This window comes from Mercenaria mercenaria, chromosome 11 (assembly GCF_021730395.1).
Source record: "Mercenaria mercenaria strain notata chromosome 11, MADL_Memer_1, whole genome shotgun sequence".
NCBI classification, from domain to species: Eukaryota; Metazoa; Mollusca; class Bivalvia; order Venerida; family Veneridae; genus Mercenaria; species Mercenaria mercenaria.
In genome coordinates this window covers 33,060,765-33,082,817 of record NC_069371.1, presented here as the reverse complement: position 1 = coordinate 33,082,817, position 22,053 = coordinate 33,060,765, and the positions used below count along the sequence as shown (strand labels likewise).

Here is a 22,053-nt window from a genome sequence, read left to right as displayed (position 1 = left end):
ATAGGGAGGCATTTGTTCTAAACAAGTGATGTTAAAAGGGTTAAAACTCACGAGTTTAGGGTAAACTCATTTATTTTCACTGGTATAAAATTCCTGGGTTATTGCAAAATGCTGTTTCATGGGAACATAATTGTGGATAGCGATGTTTAAAAAATAAGTAAAATAGGAAATTTTCACTGTATCTATTTTCATTGGCATCTGAATAAATATACTGCTGCAAACATGGAAAAATATAGTTTGTCACAAATAGTAATGATTTTACAGTATTCTACAGCTTTCTACAAAGGTGGTAAAGCAGACTTACCCCAAGAATTTCAGCAAATATGACAGCAAATGCAGGCATGAGACCACCATTAACTATACTTCCAAACAATCCAAGTGCAATGAGATACCATTCCGAAGCGTTAAGCTGAAGTATTCTTCCCATACCTGCATTAACTTCTTCTTTCTTCTTTTCATCCTGCACAAAATCATACATGGGGAAATGTCAGTTTATCAGTTTTGAACAGAGTTATGAACCTTTAGCCTGCTAGTGGCAAGTGATTTTGCCTTTGCAACCAGACCAGACTGATATCAGCCTGCACAGATCATGGTCTACACTGTTCGCTATTCAGTCAATAAATTTTCAGTTAACATCCCTTTGAACAATAAATGGTACTGTCCAAATTCGATGAAGGACCAGTTCATTATAGAACTTTAGCAGGCTCAGGGTTAATTATTAATCAGTTCAAGAACATGAATTAAAATTTACCTCTTTCAGCTCCTCCCCTTTCACAGACAGAACCCTCTTCAGTGGTGTATCTACTACAGATTTTTGTGCTTTTAGAGGACTTTTGGGATTGTCATACATTTCAGCCTCAATATCTAAAAATATACAGCAGAGCTTTTATTTTTGTATATGATACAAGTTTTGCTTTCACTACTCTGTCTGAATAATATCTATATATACAACAGAATGAGATAATCTGATTACAAGTAAATTTCAAAGTATTCATGAAAGATCTAAAGATACATGTTAGATATATATAATAAATGTATGTCTATTATAGATACGCAGCTGAAAATATGAAAATACTGCACAGCCTTAAATGTTAGATTATAACAAACTAGAGCTATCACTAAAGGTGATGAATGTACCCCCTGCATGCACTGACACAGTACATTGAATTTGACACACACTAGACTGCATAATTATGTGGACTGTATGTATACAGTATAGTAACAAAAAACAAAGTCCCATAACTATGTAGAATATTTATCTAAAAGAATGTAACATGCACCATGCACAACTAGGGTTGGTACTGATCACTTGTGTTAAGTTTCATTAAATTGTGTGCAAGGGTTTGGTAGATTAGGCACACACAAGATTGCATATGCAGGCTGTATGTACATAGTATGTTAACAAGAAACAAAGTCCCATAACTCTGCAATTTTTGTCGCTGAAAGAACCTAACATGCCCCATGCACAACTACTGTTGTTACTGATCAGTTGAGTGAAGTTTCATTAAATTGTGTCAAAAGGATGAGGAGAGATGGTGCGCACAAGATTGTGTCTATGTATATAGTATAGTAACAAAAAAACAAAGTCCGATAACTCTGCAAATTTTTTTTCTGAAAGAACCTAACATGCCCCATGCACAACTACTGTTGTTACTGATCAGTTGTGTGAAGTTTCATTAAATTGTGTCAAGGGGATGAGGAGAGATGGTGCACACAAGATTGTGTCTATGTATATAGTATAGTAACAAAAAAACAAAGTCCCATAACTCTGCAATTTTTTTTTCTAAAAGAACCTAACATGCCCCATGCACAACTACTGTTGGTACTGATCACTTGTGTGAAGTTTCATTAAATTGTGTCAAGGGGATAAGGAGAGATGGTGCGCACAAGATTGTGTCTATGTATATAGAATAGTAACAAAAAAACAAAGTCCCATAACTCTGCAAATTTTTTTTCTTAAAGAACCTAACATGCCCCATGCACAACTACTGTTGGTACTGATCACTTGTGTGAAGTTTCATTAAATTCTGTCAAGGGGATAAGGAGAGATGGTGCGCACAAGATTGCGTCTACGGACAGACGACCAGACGGACAGACAGACAGGACAGACAGACAGACAACCTGAAACCAGTATACCCCCCCTTACAACTTTGTTGTCGGGGGGTACAATAAATACACATTCTACAATAACAGAAAATATACATGATGTGTGGTTCACTGAAATTGTAAAATGCTGAACTGTGCTTTGAATAACATACTCTTTTGTTTGTTATGATAAAACTTCATTCATTGATCATCACTGTCCACTTTCCTGCCCTAATTCTGTAACTGCCAAAAAACCCCACTTTTTTTCATCTCTGTGGGTAATACTGAGAAAGAGTACCCTTTTCTTGCATACCAGACAGGGATTTCCAGCGTTTTCACTGGTGCTGAAAAACTCCATCTTACAACCCTGGATGCAAGATGACTCTCAGGCTGTAAATGACTTATAGCAACTACATAATTATATGTATGAGATTTGTGCAGTAACTGATAATTCCTCCTTACAGTATATTTTATACCAAAAAAAAAAAATTTATCAACAAGAGCTGTCACTAATGGTGACAAATGCCCCCCACCGGCAGCACCTTGACCTTTGACCTGGTGACCTTGACTATGACCTGGTGACCCCAAAGTCAGTAGGGGTGGTGTACTCAATAAGTAATATCAGCATGTGAAGTTTAAAGGTCCTGGGTGCAGTGGTTCGCGAGTAAAGTGCCTTCATGCAAAAAGTTAACGTTGGCCCCTGTGACCTTGACCTTTGACCTGGTGACCCCAAAGTCAGTAGGAGTGGTGTACTCATAAAGTATTATCAGCAAGTGAAGTTTGAAGGTCCTGGGTGAAGTGGTTCGCGAGTAAAGTGCCTTCATGCAAAAAGTTAACGTTGGCCCCTGTGACCTTGACCTTTGACCTGGTCACCCCAAAGTCAGTAGGGGTGGTGTACTCAATAAGTACTATCAGCACGTTAAGTTTGAAGGTCCTGGGTGCAGTGGTTCGCGAGTAAAGTACCTTCATGCAAAAAGTTAACGTTGGCCCCTGTGACCTTGACCTTTGACCTGGTGACCCCAAAGACAGTAGGAGTGGTGTACTCAATAAGTACTATCAGCATGTGAAGTTTGAAGGTCCTGGGTGAAGTGGTTCGCGAGTAGAGTGCCTTCATGCAAAAAGTTAACGTTGGCCCCTGTGACCTTGACCTTTGACCTGGTGACCCCAAAGTCAGTAGGGGTGGTGTACTCAATAAGTACTATCAGCAAGTGAAGTTTGAAGGTCCTGGGTACAGTGGTTCGCGAGTAAAGTGCCTTCATGCAAAAAGTTAACGTTGGCCCCTGTGACCTTGACCTTTGACCTGGTGACCCCAAAGTCAGTAGGGGTGGTGTACTCAATAAGTACTATCAGCAAGTGAAGTTTGAAGGTCCTAGGTATAGTGGTTCGCGAGTAAAGTGCCTTCATGCAAAAAGTTAACGTTGGCCCCTGTGACCTTGACCTTTGACCTGGTGACCCCAAAGTCAGTAGGGGTGGTGTACTCAATAAGTACTATCAGCATGTGAAGTTTGAAGGTCCTGGGTGCAGTGGTTTGTGAGTAAATGCCTTCATGCAAAAAGTTAACGTTGGCCCCTGTGAACTTGACCTTTGACCTGGTGACCCCTAAGTCAGTAGGGGTGGTATACTCAATAAGTACTATCAGCAAGTGAAGTTTGAAGGTCCTGGGTGCAGTGGTTCGCGAGTAAAGTGCCTTCATGCAAAAAGTTAACGTTGTGACGAACGAACGAACTAACGAACGAACGGACGGACAGTTGAAAACTAGTATGCCTCCCTGAGGGGGCATAAAAATACATAACATTATGCTGCAAGTGATAAAACAAAACTGAAACTAAGCATTGTTATTTGTCTTTGAAACATCATGACGTCTTTGATGTTTACAGATGCTCATTTCTTGTGCTTTGTTTAAATATGCTGCTTTAAGAAAATAGTGCTACAAAGAAAATCATTCCTTTGATATTTCATTTTTACTATTATTCTTTGAACATGGTATGTCAGAAAAAGATTCTGTCACTGACTGTAAGAGCAGATGGGAATATCCTGCTCAAGGGTAACTGTTTATACAGTAACTCAGCAAAGCCTTGTTACCGCCTTAACAGTTATTCTAGATAAGAATATTCCCATCTGCTCTTACAACCAGTGTAAGAATCTTATAATCTCATATTTCCTTTTTCAAACAATGCTTAACATTGAAATGATCCATGTAAAAATAGTATTGCTAATATCAAAGAAAAGACCTGATAACCAAAACACTGCTTCCTTTCTCCTGAATACAATATACTTGATTCAAAATCAGCAAAATTAACGATTTGGCTAAGGTGGCCCAACTGTTATTTTCAGCCATGTTAATGAAAACATTTTTGGAAGCTGGTAAAGCAATATGAACCATGCAGAAGATGCTGTATACAAAAAAAGCTTATAGCTTTGGGTATTTTCAACCAATCAAAATGTTTTATAATATATTTCAACTGATAAAATCAACACAAGTACCAGTACTTTTTAATAATTCTGTGGATATTATTTTTAACCAATGAAATCACAGCTAGCACTTCGCAAGAATTCTGAAAATGTGTTTTCAATCAAACAATCAGACAACTTTGAAATATTTTTCATCCAATGAAAACAGTGTGAATACTTTGTAAATAATTCTGTGAGTTTCTTTCATAACTTTGTGAGTGTTCATTGTATAGATTATTCAGTGATAATTTTAAAATAAATGGTACAAAGACAAAAACTATTCCATCACATTTTGGCTTAGGTAAACCAAAATCTTCACCATGTAACCCCATAATCATTATAACTTACGTTAAATCTAAAATGACAAGTATTATGTTCAATAGAGCAGAATTGCTTTGAATTTCTGGTAATGCTTCAGATTTAAACGATTTTCTTAAAAATTTTGTGTGTTTCTGTTGAAAAATGAAACAGGGTTTTATGGGTGGGAATGTGGATCGAGTCTGGGGAAAATTTTACAAGCAAAGAATTTCTCCCATTCATTTCACCAACATGCTAAGCAACAGTGTTCAGGCCAGGTATCTCAAAGATGTACAAAATAAGTCCAAAGTTATAAACGGAGAATAGAGACCAGTCTCATGATGCAAACTTGTCATTGGTCAGTTTCAAAATTGTGCTCAGAAAGAACCAATCAGATGCTAGAGTTTCCAGACTGGTCTACAAACTCAAGTTTTATAATCTAAGACAATAAGACAAAGATTTCTTTCACATACAGTGTAACCTCTCTTTAGTGAACACCAATGGGAACAATAAAATATGTTTGTTGTACTGGAAACGTTACTTTCTATCTATTGGGAAAGACAAATTATGCACTGAGTGTATGCTCGGTGTTGTAAATAGAGGTTGCTCTGCACAGTCAGAATTATATTGATTGTATATATAGTCATAAAATTAATGACCTTGCCAAAGTACAAATGACTCAAAATGAGCAGATTAACTTTCACTAGTTCATATAAAACAATTTCGCAATAAAAATCTGACTACATTCCATCCTCACACCCTAAAAGGAACATGAAATAAAAACAGAATGCTGCAAGATTTCTGGCATGAACACTGCATTATAATGATAGTTACTGAACGCTCCTGATGCATTAATCAATATAGAAATAATTTAAGCAACAACATTTACATCCTTTTTTTTTGTACAGAACAACATAATCTTTGGACACTACAACTGTACTACCAGTAAGTATCTCTGGTCTTCTTTTATCATCATTTATGTTAGAGTTGTGAAATCATTATAATTCATGGGTGACTCATTTTCTTCCATGTTGTAGTAATGCCAATCCATACATATTAAAATATCAATGAACAAATAAGACTTTCAATCTGTGTTATCTTAAAATTCAAAAATCCACAACTTCATGTCTACACAAAATAGCTGCAAGACTAAAATTACATAATATTAAAGCCAATGCAATTAACTGATTTCACAGTGGTCGATTATAAATGGTAGGTACTGACAGACATTTTTTTTAACAGGAAGACAATTTTTATAAACATGGTATTTTAACAGTGAGGGACACAAGGGGTCCAATCATGCACATACTGGGTGAAGGAGGGACTGTATACAGAAGAGAGATCCAAGTTCCTGTGAAGTTACCTTCATGCATATTACTATGAGCATCTTTGATTGTTATGTAACTGTATTAAATTAAGTTAACAACTGAAAAAGTACCTTAAGGTGATTTTATACATTTTGTTAGGGTCTGAGTAACACTGACATAACTTAGGCCCCATGGAAGCTTTTGGAGGAAGACCCCAGGCCCCAGTTGCCCTCCTAACTAGCAGGTACCAAGGTAGAACCACCAACCTTAAACAACCCAGCTAGATTATTTCGTCATAGGAAACCATCTGCATCTGAAATAAGGTTTCAAACCTACAAAAACAGATAAGGGAGTTTGAACTACAAAGCCTGTGGTCAAGGTTCGATTCATGTTTCTGGCTGATATTCTCAATAGCTTTCAGTGCTGAGTAATTCCCTTAAATTGATAATGTTTTCAGCACAATCAGCCTTGACTGGATGCTGGGAATTTCAAAATGAAGCCCGACAAGGGCTACACAAGTTGTTCCGTGCATTCTAAGCCGGGATGTCCCTCAACTACCCATACTAAACAAGAAACCTGTACTTCAAAGGCGGGTGCAAATAAACTGAATTCCTGGATGCCAGGTGCCCCTCCAGGCACTGTTTCATGCACAGGCTGGAACCTGGGTAGAACAACCAACCTTCTCTAAGTAAAATGATTTAAGGATTTTTGCATTAAATTTTGTTTAATGGGTGAATTAGGGTTTTGTAGCAACATCATTAATACAGTTTTTTGAATTTTAATTATAGGGAATTCCCAAAAAAAGATAGATAAGAGACCTCATGTTGTCACAATAATTTGGACAAACCTTCTCACAGTAAGGTACTTTTTCAAATTAATGGTTAGTAATTTATTTCAGTTTTATTTTCTTTTGGGGCCAACTTGGATATACCTTTTATACATTTACAAGTATAGGAAGTCCTTATTAACTTGGCACAACAGTAACATGGCTAAATGTCAGTGCTGTGCCAATTTAAACAGACATATCAGTAATAACAAGTAGTAACTGTACCTTCTGTATAGTGACCAAGTTCCAAGATGCAAAATATAAAATATGAACATACAGGTTTTATTATTGTATATATTAATGTATAATATTTTTATACAGTTCGTGCAAAAAAGGCCTGCTAGGGGTACACTTAAAATTTTCAACAATTTTAGTATAATTATGATGAAAAAGTTGCAGAAAAAATAAATGCAAAACTTATGGGCACTTTATTTACTGCACTAACAATTATAATGATACAACTACAAGAAATAAACAGTTAGAAAAAAAAATGAATGTTACGTACCGTCCTCGGAAACCATACTCTGAAATGAAAAAATAAATTGCAATGAGTACTGTTTTTTTCCCCAAAGCTTACTGTCTGATCCACAGCATCCTTGACAAGTCTTTTTTCATAAACTACAACCTGAGTTTGTACGATCCAAAAATAAGTTACAACTCATTCTAAAGGTCTTTAGGAATGTCAGCAGAAACATTATAAATTTCTGTGATCTTTAACAATGTCAATTTTTATGTAAAATTCTTGCCTATGAGCAATTTTGATTTCTATTTTCAATTTTAATGTGCTAAATAAATATTCTAAAAAATGTTTAATGACAATCTATCCACAAAAGATTCAAATTCGGAATTTTAAAATATTTTTCGAGTCCAAAATATATTTTTGATGATAAATTCAAAATTAATCAAGATATATTGAAAATCAAGTAAGTTCTGATTACCCCCCTTGTTTTTCTTAAGAATAATGTATATGAGTGGCATTGTCTAATATTTGACGAGTAAACAGAAAAAAATCTTGTTACCAAAAAGATCTAACAAACAGTAATTAATGTTTCATTTTATTCTTGTCAAGGGGCAGAGTGTGAAGTTGATGCAAACATACTTCAAGGGAAAAAATGGTTGCAAACCTGATAAAATGATGGACATTGACTCAAAAAATCTCAAATGTTTTTTGAACAAGTAACTGTTTTTGTGATATTCTGCATTCTAAGAAATCTGAGGAAAGATCCTATGGAGTACATTCATTTTTTTCTGTAATAGAGTTCCACTTGAACTGGCGCTAGGGGGCATTAGGGTTGTTCCACTTTTCATTACCTCTCACGATCAGACTCGGTTAAGCTAAGTCTGCTGTTATGTTGCTTGGTTTGTTTTGTGCTTCCATAAGGATAGCAAGACTCTTCCTTCTGTATCTATTTCAATGAACTGTTACACATATTGTCCATCATACACATCCTGTTGAACTAGTCTTATCCTTTAGTTATTTTTGAATGAAACTTTGAATGAATCTGCACTGTAGCTACAGACATCACATTTCATTAATATAAATGAAGGTACAACAATTTGAATAATTTGCCAATTTCATGTGTTATTGAATACAAAGCCAGCCCTCCAAGACCTACCTGTTGTGTTACAAGTTGATAGTAGATTCCGTTCTTTGTCATTAATTCGTCATGTGTTCCTTTCTCCACAATTCGACCGTCTTTAAACCCGGCAATCATATCAGCTGTTTTAATAGTTGACAGTCTATGGGCAATCACAATAGTTGTTCTGCCATGGCTAGCCTGTTTGAAAATAGTCATACTTCATGTATTCAGAAATGCATTCAAGCGATGAAAATTCTTTACAAGAAAAATAAATCCCAAATAAATGTGTGTCCATAGGACACAGCATTCTCGCGTACTAGAGGTCTACCGTGGTTCCCCGGATGAACCTCTGGCACATTTCGCCGATATTTGTGGTTTGGTTACATTACAGGTAAAACGTTTCAGCCAATCAGCGTCATTTCGCGACAAAATGTAGCGAACCAATCAAAATCGTCCATGAAAAGCGTGACCGCGTCCTTTCATATCGATGAGGAATATTATTATTTCTTCAGGTAAATTTCTTAACATCGAATAACAGAAATAAATCTTTATTAATTGCAATCATGGAATATCGCCTTTATCCATCGTTAGCAACTACCTTGCTTACATATTGTTTGAAATTTCAATTCGGCGTGCCAAATAGTGGCGAACATTGATTGGCTGAAACTTCTCCCGGTAGTAATTACGAGTGTGCATGCTCACCAAATAAACGACAGAAATAAATCAGAGGTTCATCTCGGGATTTTGACGAACATCTGATGGATGAGAATGAGGACACAGGCGCCCCCACTTCCTGTCACTATACGTGGTTTCACATGACTGTAGGTGTAATATTTTGTAAGATATATGCAACACAAATTCTTAAGCACTTTATGTGTATTTTTTACTAAGTTAACGACCATAACTCTGGTCTAACTGAATGAAATCCCAAACAGAACACCCGGTGCACAACTTCATATGCTTAAGGTTTTATGACTCCAAGACCAATACTTTTTGAGATACATGCAACACAATCTGGTATGTCCTTTCTACATATTTTTACTTAATCAAGGGCCATAACTCTAGTCTGTCAGACAGAAATCCCAAACAAAACCAAAGGTGTACAACTTTGCATGCCAAATAATATTCCTACTTTGTTTCATGACCCTAGGTCAAATATATCTTAAGATATGTGCGATACAAATTTTCATGCCCTTTTACAAATATTGTTGACTAAGTCAAGGGCTGTAACTCTGGTCCAGCTGGATGAAATCTCTAACAAAAGCCAAAATGCACACCTTTACATGCTGAATAATATTCCAGAAAGGTTTCATAACACCTCAGATGTCCCTCCATGTGTCCCTCTGGGCATTATTTCAAGACGGCAGAACCCCCAAGCTTCCATATGCCAGCATGATGCTGTCTTCCTCACATGCTGACCAGAGTAAGTCAGCCAACTTAACCACTTGTCCATACAGGCCTTGCTGCCAATTTCAGTTATATATTCTGTTTTAAGAGATGAAAATGTGTTTATATAGGCACAAGATCACAGTTATTTTCCCTTGGTTGACCACAATAATGAAGTGGTCTGTTTGATGGTGAATATTGGTGAATTTTTGAGTGAAAGACCTGCAATAAATGGCATAATTGAATAGAGGAGATATAAAATGGTAGGTACAAGTACAATCTGATAGATGAGAATGTCAAAATATGAATAACGTGACTTTTTAATAGGGCCAGTTTTGCCTGTTTGCAGCCATCTAGAGAGTATTGTTCATTTCAAAATGGTGGAGAAAAGAGCCGGTCAACCCAATGTTTACTGTGGCTGGAATTTTTTCTCTTGGATAGTTCTGTTGAGTTCAGGTATTTTTATAGGGGTTGGAATGCATGCAAAATTGCTATAGTGTCCAGTGCCTATATAGAACATATAGTAAAAATAACTGTGGTCTTAGACCAGATATCGAAAATCTTCTTTAGAGATTTTCATCTTTGCATTATTTACCTAACATATTACATGTTCTCACAGATAACAACTAAAATTTTAGTTATACTTTTTCAAGGGCCTCTTGTACTACTCCTTCACTTTCCGTGTCCAGAGCCGATGTGGCTTCATCCAGTAACAAGATTTTAGGATCACGCACGAGGGCACGTGCAATAGCAATTCTCTGTTTCTGTCCTCCACTGAGTTGTGCACCTCTCTCACCAACCGAAGTTTCAAATTTCTGAAATGATAATACAGATGTGCTTCTTTTATATTATTATTCTAGATTCAATTACCAGTATCTTCCCTTGCATGAAAAACACTGAGATTGACCCAAATCTACCAAAAAGTTCCCAAAGTAGCAACAATCTTTGACCTCTGACCCTTTTAAACATTTTAAAAACATCTATATTAACCAATACATATGTATTTAAAAGTACCATTTTAATAAAATACCATTATTACCATTATTAAAAGATTCCGCGATAATTTCAGTTTTGCAAGAGAGAATTAGGCCTAAATTAAAATTAAGTTTGTTTGACCTTTACCGACCCAGTATTTTTACAGTGGGTAGGTAGGTAGGTAAATAATTATATTATATTTTAGTTTTTTTTTTAATGTTTGTTGTCTCAGTAATAATAAAAATTAAAGTCTATTTATTAATACCTATTGCTTGTAGATAATCTTGGAAGATGCTCTGTTAAATGTATGCTTGTAATAAACCCCTAGCCCTATTCATGCACACACAATATGGGCACAGACTTAATTTGCACATAAGGCAAAGTAGTATCTTTCATGTCTATACTTTTTCTTTATATATATATCAAAAATGTTTTCACTACATCTGCGATTAAAAGTACAAAACGATATAGTCGGGAAAATATTTGGTATCTAAACACACTACTGAATTACAGCTTATTTTCAACAAGTGTTTGATGCTTAATTCAATAGCTTTTTATGAGTTTTAGAAGGTTTTTACAACGGTTATGGCAGTATGCAAGCAAAAGTGATGATTTTTTAGCTTTAAGCTACTTGCACGTATTGGTCATGTTACTAAGAACAGAAACAAGATTGGGTTTCCCCGACATCAGACATTTATTATGCCAATGTCCTGGCAAAAGAAGTATAAGATTTTTATACCTCTTTGTTCTGGCATTGCAAAATTAAAATATTAAAACTATCTAGCTTGTCATATTTCAAAACATTTACGTTCGTGTCAAATTCTTGAAATTCGGAAACTGAGATTTTCTCACTTCGAACAAATGCATTTCAAAACGATCTCTGATTAAAGACATTTTGAAATCAACAATTAAGTCAGTTCATAATATATTTTCACAGATAATCAAATTTCCCACCACTCGCCTGTCAATTGCCGTAATACTGTCACTGTTATGAAAGCAGTATTATGTACAAGCAATTTTCAGATATAACACATAGTAGACAAATAATAATCTCATGTACATTACGTTTCCTTTGTAATCAATCATATTTGTTCTTCTTAAATTTCGTTTTCACAGCAGACATTTTTCTTTCAGGGTATTTTAGTAATCACCACCACCTAGTTGCTCTCCATAATAACTGCATCGGTAGTAAAAATAATCACAGTCTAGCCCTTACCGTATTTTCCAATAAGAGCTGTCACAGGAGACAGCGTGCTCGACTATTTCGATGCTGGATAGTGAAACTGGGCACATCTGAGGAAACTAGAGCTGTCACTGGAGTGTTTAATGACTCCGATTGTGGATGAAGATATTGCACAATAGCCTGAGTCTATGTCAAAAATATCAACTTAAAGTAATAAGAGAGGTAAAGATAAAATGTATCAAAACACTATATAAGTATGTCCTAAGCAAAAAGGGGCATAATTCATTAAATATTGGTGCCAGAGTTGTGCAGCTTGTGTCATATAGTGTGGGTGATGATGTTGAACAACTATTTTAAGTTTGAATCAAATCCATTCAGTAATAACAGAGACAGAGTGAAAAAGTGCATCAAAACTTTAACCTAAAATTCTAAGTAAAAAGGGGGAATAATTAATAAAAACTTGCTGCCAGGGTTATGCACCTTGCGTCATATGGTGTGGGTGATGATGTTGAACAACTATTTTAAGTTTGAATCAAATCCATTCAGTAATAACAGAGACAGAGTGAAAGTGCATCAAAACTTTAACCTAAAATTCTAAGTAAAAAGGGGAAATAATTCATACAAAATTGGTCCCAGAGTTATGCACCTTGCATCATTTGATAAGGGTAATGATGTTGAACAATTGTTTAAGTTTGAATCAGATCCATTCAGTAATAACAGAGATAGAGTGAAAGTGCATAAAACTTTAACCTGAAATTCTAAGTAAAAAGGGGAATAATTCATGAAAAATTGTGCCAGAGTTATGCATCTTGTGTTATATGATGTGGGTGATGATGCTGAACAACTATTTTAAGTTTGAATCAAATCCATTCAGTAATAACAGAGGTAGAGTGAAAGTGCACCAAAACTTTAACCTTAAATTCTAAGTAAAAAGGGGGAATAATTCATTAAAAAATAGGCCAGAGTTGTGCATCTTGTGTCATATGATGTGGGTGATGATGCTGAACAACTATTTTAAGTTTGAATCAAATCCATTCAGTAATAACAGAGGTAGAGTGAAAGTGCACCAAAACTTTAACCTGAAATTCTAAGTAAAAAGGGGGAATAATTCATGAAAAAATGGTGCCAGAGTTATGCACCTTGTGTCATATGATGTGGGTCATGATGTTGAACAACTATTTTAAGTTTGAATCAAATCCATTCAGTAATAACAGAGATAGAGTGAAAGTGCATCAAAACTTTAACCTGAAAATCTAAGTGAAAAGGGGGGATAATTCATAAAATATTGGTGCCAGAGTTATGGCCCTTATGTCAGATGATGTGGGTGATGATGAGGAATAAGTATTTCAAGTTTGAATCAAATCCATCAAGTAATTACAGAGATATTTTGAAAAAAGAGAAAGAGCACCAAAACTTTAACCAAGGTGGGGACGCGGAAAGACGCCGACGCCGACGCCGGGGCGAGTAGGATAGCTCTCCTTATACTTCGTATAGTCGAGCTAAAAATGTTAGGACTAGTTATTTTCACTTTCTCAAGACTTATTTCCCGAAAAATGATTATTTTGTAAAGTGTCCCAAAAATATGGACACAATAATCATAATCCACCCAATGTTGAAAGCGTAATAAAGAGCATAAACGATTATCGGTAATTAATGATTTTAATCTGTTGATAAACTTAGTCCTTGTCCTTGTTTTCATCATCAAGTAACACCCGCCTCAAAGAGCTAAAAGAAATGTGTAGGTATCACGGCATCTGAAGCGGAGATAAAAGCGTTACAGTTGCCTGAGATTGTCATGGAATTACGTCATGTTTTTGCGCCATATAACACATCACTGTTTGATCGTACCGCCTCGGTTCTTTGAATTAATCAATAAAAAAGTTTCTTCTTTAATTTCTTAAAGCGAATTCAATAGCCTGTATAAACTGACAGTAAATGTGTCAAACGATAATTGTGGATATCCTACCTCTGTGAGCTATTTTGCCGCACTAACATAAATCTGTTTGCCAAAAGTCGTTTTATGCCATGTATTTAAATTGCTAATGCTTTTTTTCATTATTTAGGATTTTTTTATTGTTTTTTTTTTTTTTTTTTTTTGTACCTTCTGGTCAAAAGTCTGAACTTTATGCCCATAGAATTTATCATTTATTTACTCTTAGAAAGAAATAAGACCGCACTGTTTGAAATTTTACAAAGAACTAAATTTAAATTTGACCGTTTTTATAGAATTTTGCCTACATTCCTGTCGATATCTTATTAAAATCGTTATAGAATTCAAACTATATTACTTCTTAAGCGGTGCTAAAAAAATATTGATGCGATAATAACAAAAAAATGAATGCACTACGCGCGTTTTTTTTTGTGTATGTGTAAACAAAAGTAACGCTGAGTGATGGAAATTAGATATTACGATAGCTCGCACGTGCTCGTGGAATGGAAAAGTACCAGCATGACGTTTTGTTTTCTTTACGTTTTAGCGGGTAAATTAGATACTAGATTTGTAAAATTATGTCCTTTCGTCAGATTGCCTTCCGGTTATAAGCGGTTTGATTGTCGTCTGCATCCTATGGCCTTAGGCAACGTTATCGGCATAGTTGACACGTTTTCGGAATACACGAGATGATAAACAGTCCGCTTTATCGATTTCTACTAGCCGACCGTGGGTTGCTTTCTCACTTGCCATAATTATGTATGCATTTGTTAAATAAAATAATCACCAGTTGCAAGCACCAAAATAAGTTTTTCCCTTTGATAAGAAAATAAAAATATTTTTTTTCTCTGGAATGCAATAAAATTATTTGAGTCGGGGCAATTTTTTCGGGTCGGTCGGTAAAGGTCAAACAAACTTAATTTTATTTTAAGCCTTATCAAGGCTTACATCAGGTAACTTCATGATGAAATCGTATGCGTTTGCCATTTTTGTAGCTGCTTCTATTTCCGCATCTGTAACATTCTCGCGTCCATAGCGAATGTTTTCCTTGATTGTAGTGCCAAACAAAACTGGTTCCTGGCTAACTATACCTATATGTTCTCTCCACCATTTCAAATTTAAGTCTTTTATGTCCCTACCATCAATACGGATCTGTGTAAAGAATTACAGAAAACTTTCTGAAATCACGTAAAAATATTCAAGTATCTCTGAGCTATCTGTAACAGAATTTTACCAAATTTTGTATTATCTGCATTATTTAATTTAACGTGAAGTCATTCATAAGAGAGTTTGTGGACTTAAAGTTTAAAAGGTAAAATAAATAGGAATTTCATTTGTTTGTTGCCATTTAATTTCCTTGATTGATCCAACAACCCTAAAATGCACAAATATTAGTCACCCACAAATATTAATTATCTCACTATTAATTTTTGTGGATTTCACAGTTGCTTAAATCCACAAAATAAAATCCTAACCCAACAAATAAAATTCCTTTTGTCTGTAAAATTTGAAAACCACGAAATCATGTCCACACAGAATAGCCAACCTGGTTGAAAAGGTGCAATTTTATGCTAAAGGAATTAAAAAAATTCTTTTAACAAATGAATTTTTCTGCCCAATCTTCATGAAAATTTGGATAGATGTAAATCCATTAAATACAACTACAAATTGAAGACGGGTATTTTTTTTTTTTTCCTGATCCTGGTATGGACTGGTTAAAACTTGTACGTACTGAGCCCTGTTCTGGGTCATAAAATCTCTGTATAAGCTGCACAATGGTAGACTTGCCACATCCGCTAGCCCCGACTAGAGCAACGGTCTGACCTCGGCTTATCTCTAAATCAACACCCTTTAAAATCTAAAAATTAACATCAATATTAGTATCATTCACGTAATTCCCTACCAATGAATACACTTTCGTAAAATGCTCAAGTTTTTAACATGGAAACTCATTTCACCAATTATACTAAAATACATCAAAATACTTGTCTTTTACAAAGAAGATATTGAAATTCCTAGAATTTTTTTATTAATTTTTTTTTTCATACCTGGTTTAATGTCATTTAAAGAGCTCTAGTCTTATGACAATTTTCCATCTTTTTCTAGTGATATAAGAACATGGGCACTAGTGGTCAGTCAATCTAACCAGTATTCCTGTGTTCTTCACTGGTACTAACTTGTTTTCCACAACTTACTAACAATTTTTCAACAAGATTCAGAGGTGAAAGATAAATGCCTTAAGACACATTAAAAGCTGACCATTTCTCACAGAAAACTGAATTGCCCGGGGAAAAAAACTCACAACCTGAAATGCCTTTATTCTACCTGCTGAACTAACTGTAAATGCAGACCCTGGTAGGCACCTCGTAGAACTGTCATTGTCCAGCAAGCAAGCCTGATCAATATTTCCAAGCAATTATCCTCCAAGAATTTTAACTTGTATATTGAAAGCACCATAAGTCAACTAGAGCACCGCCTTGTGGGTGCAGACACTCATCTGATTTTTTTGTCTCTGTATAATAGAAATATTGTCCTACCCATGATTTTCTAAGTCCAAAAGGAGCCATAATTCTTGCAAAAAGCAATGTAGAGTTATGGTACTTGCTGTACAGAGTCAGCTTTTAATGGCGTTTAACTGCTCCAAGTTTTAAAGCAATAGCTATGACCATTAAGGAGAAAAGTTGACCTAAATGCAAATCTTAACCAAGAAATTTGATTTGATTTTATTTGATCTGAGTTTTACGGCGCACCAACACAGTATAGGTTATATGGCGCCAAACAGGACTACAAATTTTGGTTCCACATCTCATTTACATCGAAATAAAAACACGAGGTATGGAATCAAAATTTGTATACCTGCTGGAATCACAGAGTTACAGCAAAACCAAGTGTTAAGTCACCTCTTACGATCATGCAATGGTAAGGCAGTGGTTCCAATTCTTTTCATACATAGATCGTCCCAGAAACACATGGCGCAAGAAATTTGATTGTTTCTAAGTCCAAAAGAGCCCATAATTCTTGCAAAAAGCAGGATGGAGTTCTGTTTCTTGCTGCACAGAGTCTGCTTTTGACGGTGAACAAGTGTTGCAAGTTTCAAAGCAATAGCTTTGATAGTTTAAGAGAAAAGCTGACCTAAACACAAAACTTAACTAAGAAATCTGATTTTCTAAGTCCAAAAGGGGCCATAATTCTTGCAAAAAGCAGGCTGGAGTTATGTTTCTTGCTGTACAGAGTCAGCTATTGATGGTGAACAAGTGTTGCAAGTTTCAAAGCAACAGCTTTGATAGTTTAGGAGAAAAGCTGACCTAAACATAAAACTTAACCAAGAAATCTGATATTTTCTAAGTCCAAAAGGGGCCATAATTCTTGCAAAAAGCAGGATGGAGTTTTGTTTCTTGCTGTACTGAGTCAGCTATTGATGTTGAACAAGTGTTGTAAGTTTTAAAGCAATAGCTTTGATAGTTTAGAAGAAAAACTGACCTAAACATAACCAGGCAACGCCGACACAGATGCCGACGCCAATGATGATCAAGTGATGACAATAACTCATAATTTTTTTTTCAAAAAATCAGATGAGCTGAAAATGAAAGTTGTGCAAAAGCTATCACACTAGAATTACCTTGACATCAGGTCTAGATGGGTAGTTGAAATATATATTTCTCATAACAATATTTCCATCAAGTTGCTGTGGACGCTCTCCAGCTGTTGAAAAACTGTCAATTGGAGGTTCCTGAAATTCATTTTCAAAGTATATATCGGTACATATGTACTTAGATAAAATAACTAAATGTTTAAAGCAAAAATATATTTCCTTTAATGAATGTAACAAAGCATGTTTGTTTCTTATCATTATAAAATATGAAAGTTTTTTTTTTTTTTTTTTTTTTTTAGTGTGGGGTGTGGGGGGGGGGTATATCCTACAAAACATCCAGACATCTAAGTTGAAATTATTTTTGGCTGTTTGCTTTTGTATAATAATACCTCAACATAACATAAGCCTTTGTGGCCGAATGGTTAAGACTTTGACCAGTAATTTAACATGCTTTCAGGTCATGGTTTCAAACTTATATTAAATCTCTTTTTTCCCCTTTTGTTACCTTTTAAAGAGTCTTTTGACGTCTGTTTTTATAAAACAAGAGGACCATGATGGTCCTGAATCGCTCACCTATCCCCACATGACCCAGTGTTGAACTGAGTATGACCTAGTTATTTCTATTATTTGACATAGTGACCTTGTTTTTGAGCACATGTGACCTAGATATCATCAAGATAAAAAATTCTGACCAATTTTCATGAAGATCCATTGAAAAATATGACCTCTAGAGAGGTCACAAGGTTTTTCTATTATTTGACCTAATGACCTAGTTTTTGAAGGCATGTGACCCACCTTTAAACTTGACCTAGATATCATCAAGGTGAACACTCCCACTAATTTTCATGAAGATCTCGTGAAAAATATGGCCTCTAGAGAGGTCACAAGGTTTTTCTATTTTTCGAACTACTGACCTAGTTTTTGACCGCACATGACCCAGTTACAAACTTGACCTAGATATCATCAAGCTGAACATTCTCACCAATTTTCATGAAGATCCATTGAGAAATATGGCCTTTAGAGACATCACAAGATTTTTCTATTTTTAGACCTACTGACCTAGTTTTTGACCGCACGTAACCCAGTTTCGAACTCGACCTAGATATCATCAAGGTCAACATTCTGACCAATTTTCATGAAGATCTCTTGAAAAATATGGCCTCTAAAGAGGTCACAAGGTTTTTCTATTTTTAGACCTACTGACCTAGTTATTGACCGCACGTGACCCAGTTTCGAATCTGACCTAGATATCATCAAGGTGAACATTCTGACCAATTTTCATAAAGATCCCATGAAAAATATGGCCTCTAGAGGGGTCACAAAGTTTTTCTATTTTCAGACCTACTGACCTAGTTTTTGACTGTACGTGACCCAGTTTCAAACTTGACCTAGATATCATCAAGGTGAACATTCTGACCATTTTTCATGAAGATCCATTGAGAAATATGGCCTCTAGAGAGGTCACAAGGTTTTTCTATTTTTAGACCTACTGACCTAGTTTTTGACCCCACGTGAGCCAGTTTCGAACTTGACCTAGGTATCATCAAGGTTAACATTTTGCATTCTGACCAATATTCATGAAGATCTCATGAAAAATATGGTCTCTAGAGAGGTCACAAGGTTTTTCTATTTTTAGACCTAGTGACCTAGTTTTTGACCCCACGTGACCCAGTTTCGAACTTGACCTAGGTATCATCAAGGTGAACATTCTGACCAATATTCATGAAGATCTCATGAAAACTATGGCCTCTAGAGAGGTCACAAGGTTTTTCTATTTTTAGACCTACTGACCTAGTTTTTGAACCCACGTGACCCAGTTTCGAACTTGACCTAGATATCATCAAGGTGAACATTCTGACCAATTTTCATGAAGATCTCATGAAAAATATGGCCTCTAGAGAGGTCACAAGGTTTTTCTATTTTTAGATCTACTGACCTAGTTTTTGACCGCACCTGACCCAGTTTCGAACTTGACCTAGATATCATCAAGATGAACATTCTGACCAACTTTCATAAAGATCCCATGAAAAATGTGACCTCTAGAGTGGTCACAAGCAAAAGTTTATGGACGGACGGACAGACGGACGACGGACGACGGACGCCATGCGATCACAAAAGCTCACCTTGTCACTTCGTGACAGGTGAGCTAAAAAGAAGGAATGGAAAGCTAACAGGGAACAAGAGTGCCAGAATGTCACAATATACGCCCATCACAGCAAATTTCTTTACTCTAGCAGCTGTATTTGCAAATGGAATTTTAATTTTGTGGTTGTTTAGTAATCATTGTAAGTCTTTTGTTTTTCTAAGTCCACAAAAAAAACTCCTTACCAGGTAGAGATACCTTAAAATACACCTAAAATTGGAAAGTAACATCTATGTTGTACCACAGAAAAGTGGTCTTGTTTTTTCCCTATGGTCAATTATAACAAGAGGACCATGATGGTCCTGAATCGCTCATCTATCCCCACATGACCCAGTATGATGTTGTTATTTCTATTATTTGACATAGTGACCTAGTTTTTGAGCACAGGTGACCTAGATATCATCCAGATAAAAAATTCCGACCAATTTTCATGAAGATCCATTGAAAAATATGACTTCTAGAGAGGTCACAAGGTTTTTCTATTATTTGACCTAATGACATAGTTTTTGAAGGCACGTGACCCACTTTTGAACTTGACCTAGATATCATCAAGGTGAACATTCTCACCAATTTTCATGAAGATCTCATGAAAATTATGGCCTCTAGAGAGGTCACAAGGTTTTTCTATTTTTAGACCTACTGACCTAGTTTTTGACCGCACATGACCCAGTTTCGAATCTGACCTAGATATCATCAAGGTGAACATCCTCACTAATTTTCATGAAGATCCATTGAAATATATGGCTTCTAGGGAGGTCACAAGGTTTTCCTATTTTTAGACCTACTGACCTAGTTTTTGACTGCACCTGACCCAGTTTTGAATCTGACCTAGATATCATCAAGTTGAATACTCTCACCAATTTTCATGAAGACCCATTGAGAAATATGGCCTCTAGAGAGGTCACAAGGTTTTTCTATTTTGAGACCTACTGACCTAGTTTTTGACTGCACGTGACCAAGTTTCGAACTTGTCCTAGATATCATCAAGATGAACATTCTAATCAATTTTCATGAAGATCTCTTGAAAAATATGGCCTCTAGAGAGGTCACAAGGTTTTTCTATTTTTAGACCTTCTGACCTAGTTATTAACCGCACGTGACCCAGTTTCAAACTTGACCTAGATATCATCAAGGTGAACAATCTGACTAATTTTCATAAAGATTCCATGAAAAATATGGCCTCTAAAGAGGTCACAAGGTTTTTCTATTTTTAGACCTTCTGACCTAGTTATTAACCGCACGTGACCCAGTTTCAAACCTGACCTAGATATCATCAAAGTGAACAATCTGACTAATTTTCATAAAGATCCCATGAAAAATATGGCCTCTAGAGAGGTCACAAGGTTTTTCTATTTTTAGACCTACTGACCTAGATTTTGACCGCACGTGACCCAGTTTCAAACTTGACCTAGATATCATCAAGGTGAACATTCTCACCAATTTTCATGATGATCCATTGAGAAATATGGCTTCTAGAGAGGTCACAAGGTTTTTCTATTTTTAGACCTACTGACCTAGTTTTTAACCCCATGTGACCCAGTTTCGAACTTGACCTAGATATCATCAAGATGAACATTCTGACCAACTTTCATAAAGATCCCACAAAAAATGTGACCTCTAGAGTGGTCACAAGCAAAAGTTTACGTACGCACGCACGGACGGACGCACGGACGGACGACGGACGCCACGCGATCACAAAAGCTCACCTTGTCACTTTGTGACAGGTGAGCTAAAAAGGTAATGAAAATGAACACGTCAAATCAAAAATCTTGTAGTGGCTTATTCAAAATAAGGATCTTCAAAAAATCTGCATGGTAAATATATTTTCCTTAAAGGTTTGCCCTGTTAATACATAACCTATACATGTTTTTTAATATCATTTCTATCAGAAATAAAATACAAAAACTTTTGACCGCATTACACATGTAGTTATTTTTTCAGATGTTAATTTTGTTTAAATGCTAAATTTCAGTTTAAAAGAAAAACATGACCACCACAAACAATAATTGCCTTGTGAGTTTAATAAACAATGCTGATTAGTTTTCATCACATTACAATATGAAGAATCTATAAACATGTATTTTGTCTATAAATGATTAATATGAAAAAAGACAAAAATGTTATACATGATAATGTATTGTCTTGGTTTGGTGGTAAACCCTAGGGTCGTGAGTTTGAGCCCCATCGGGGTCATGACCACTGCTCATAATGACAGTATTACTGGTTTTTCGACAATAATTAAAATAATCTTGTTACAGTCAAGCTATAACAAATTAGTAGACACCACAATCAGACAAC

The 22,053-nt window shown here is 35.6% G+C and overlaps 1 protein-coding gene across 4 annotated transcripts in view; it reads right to left on the bottom strand.

Annotated features, from left to right (window-relative positions):
* Nucleotides 1–22,053, bottom strand: part of LOC123530677 (ATP-dependent translocase ABCB1-like) — an 83,972-nt gene that overhangs the window by 25,921 nt on the left and 35,998 nt on the right. For all 4 annotated transcript variants that reach the window (XM_053517093.1, XM_053517090.1, XM_053517092.1 and 1 more), the window contains 8 exons: nucleotides 17,640–17,750; nucleotides 15,753–15,878; nucleotides 14,969–15,172; nucleotides 10,577–10,747; nucleotides 8,583–8,744; nucleotides 7,472–7,490; nucleotides 752–864; nucleotides 305–460 (listed from right to left, as the gene is read on the bottom strand). In XM_053517093.1, the coding sequence (XP_053373068.1) occupies nucleotides 305–460; nucleotides 752–864; nucleotides 7,472–7,490; nucleotides 8,583–8,744; nucleotides 10,577–10,747; nucleotides 14,969–15,172; nucleotides 15,753–15,878; nucleotides 17,640–17,750 (1,062 nt within the window). The remainder of the gene's footprint in view (nucleotides 1–304; nucleotides 461–751; nucleotides 865–7,471; nucleotides 7,491–8,582; nucleotides 8,745–10,576; nucleotides 10,748–14,968; nucleotides 15,173–15,752; nucleotides 15,879–17,639; nucleotides 17,751–22,053) is intronic.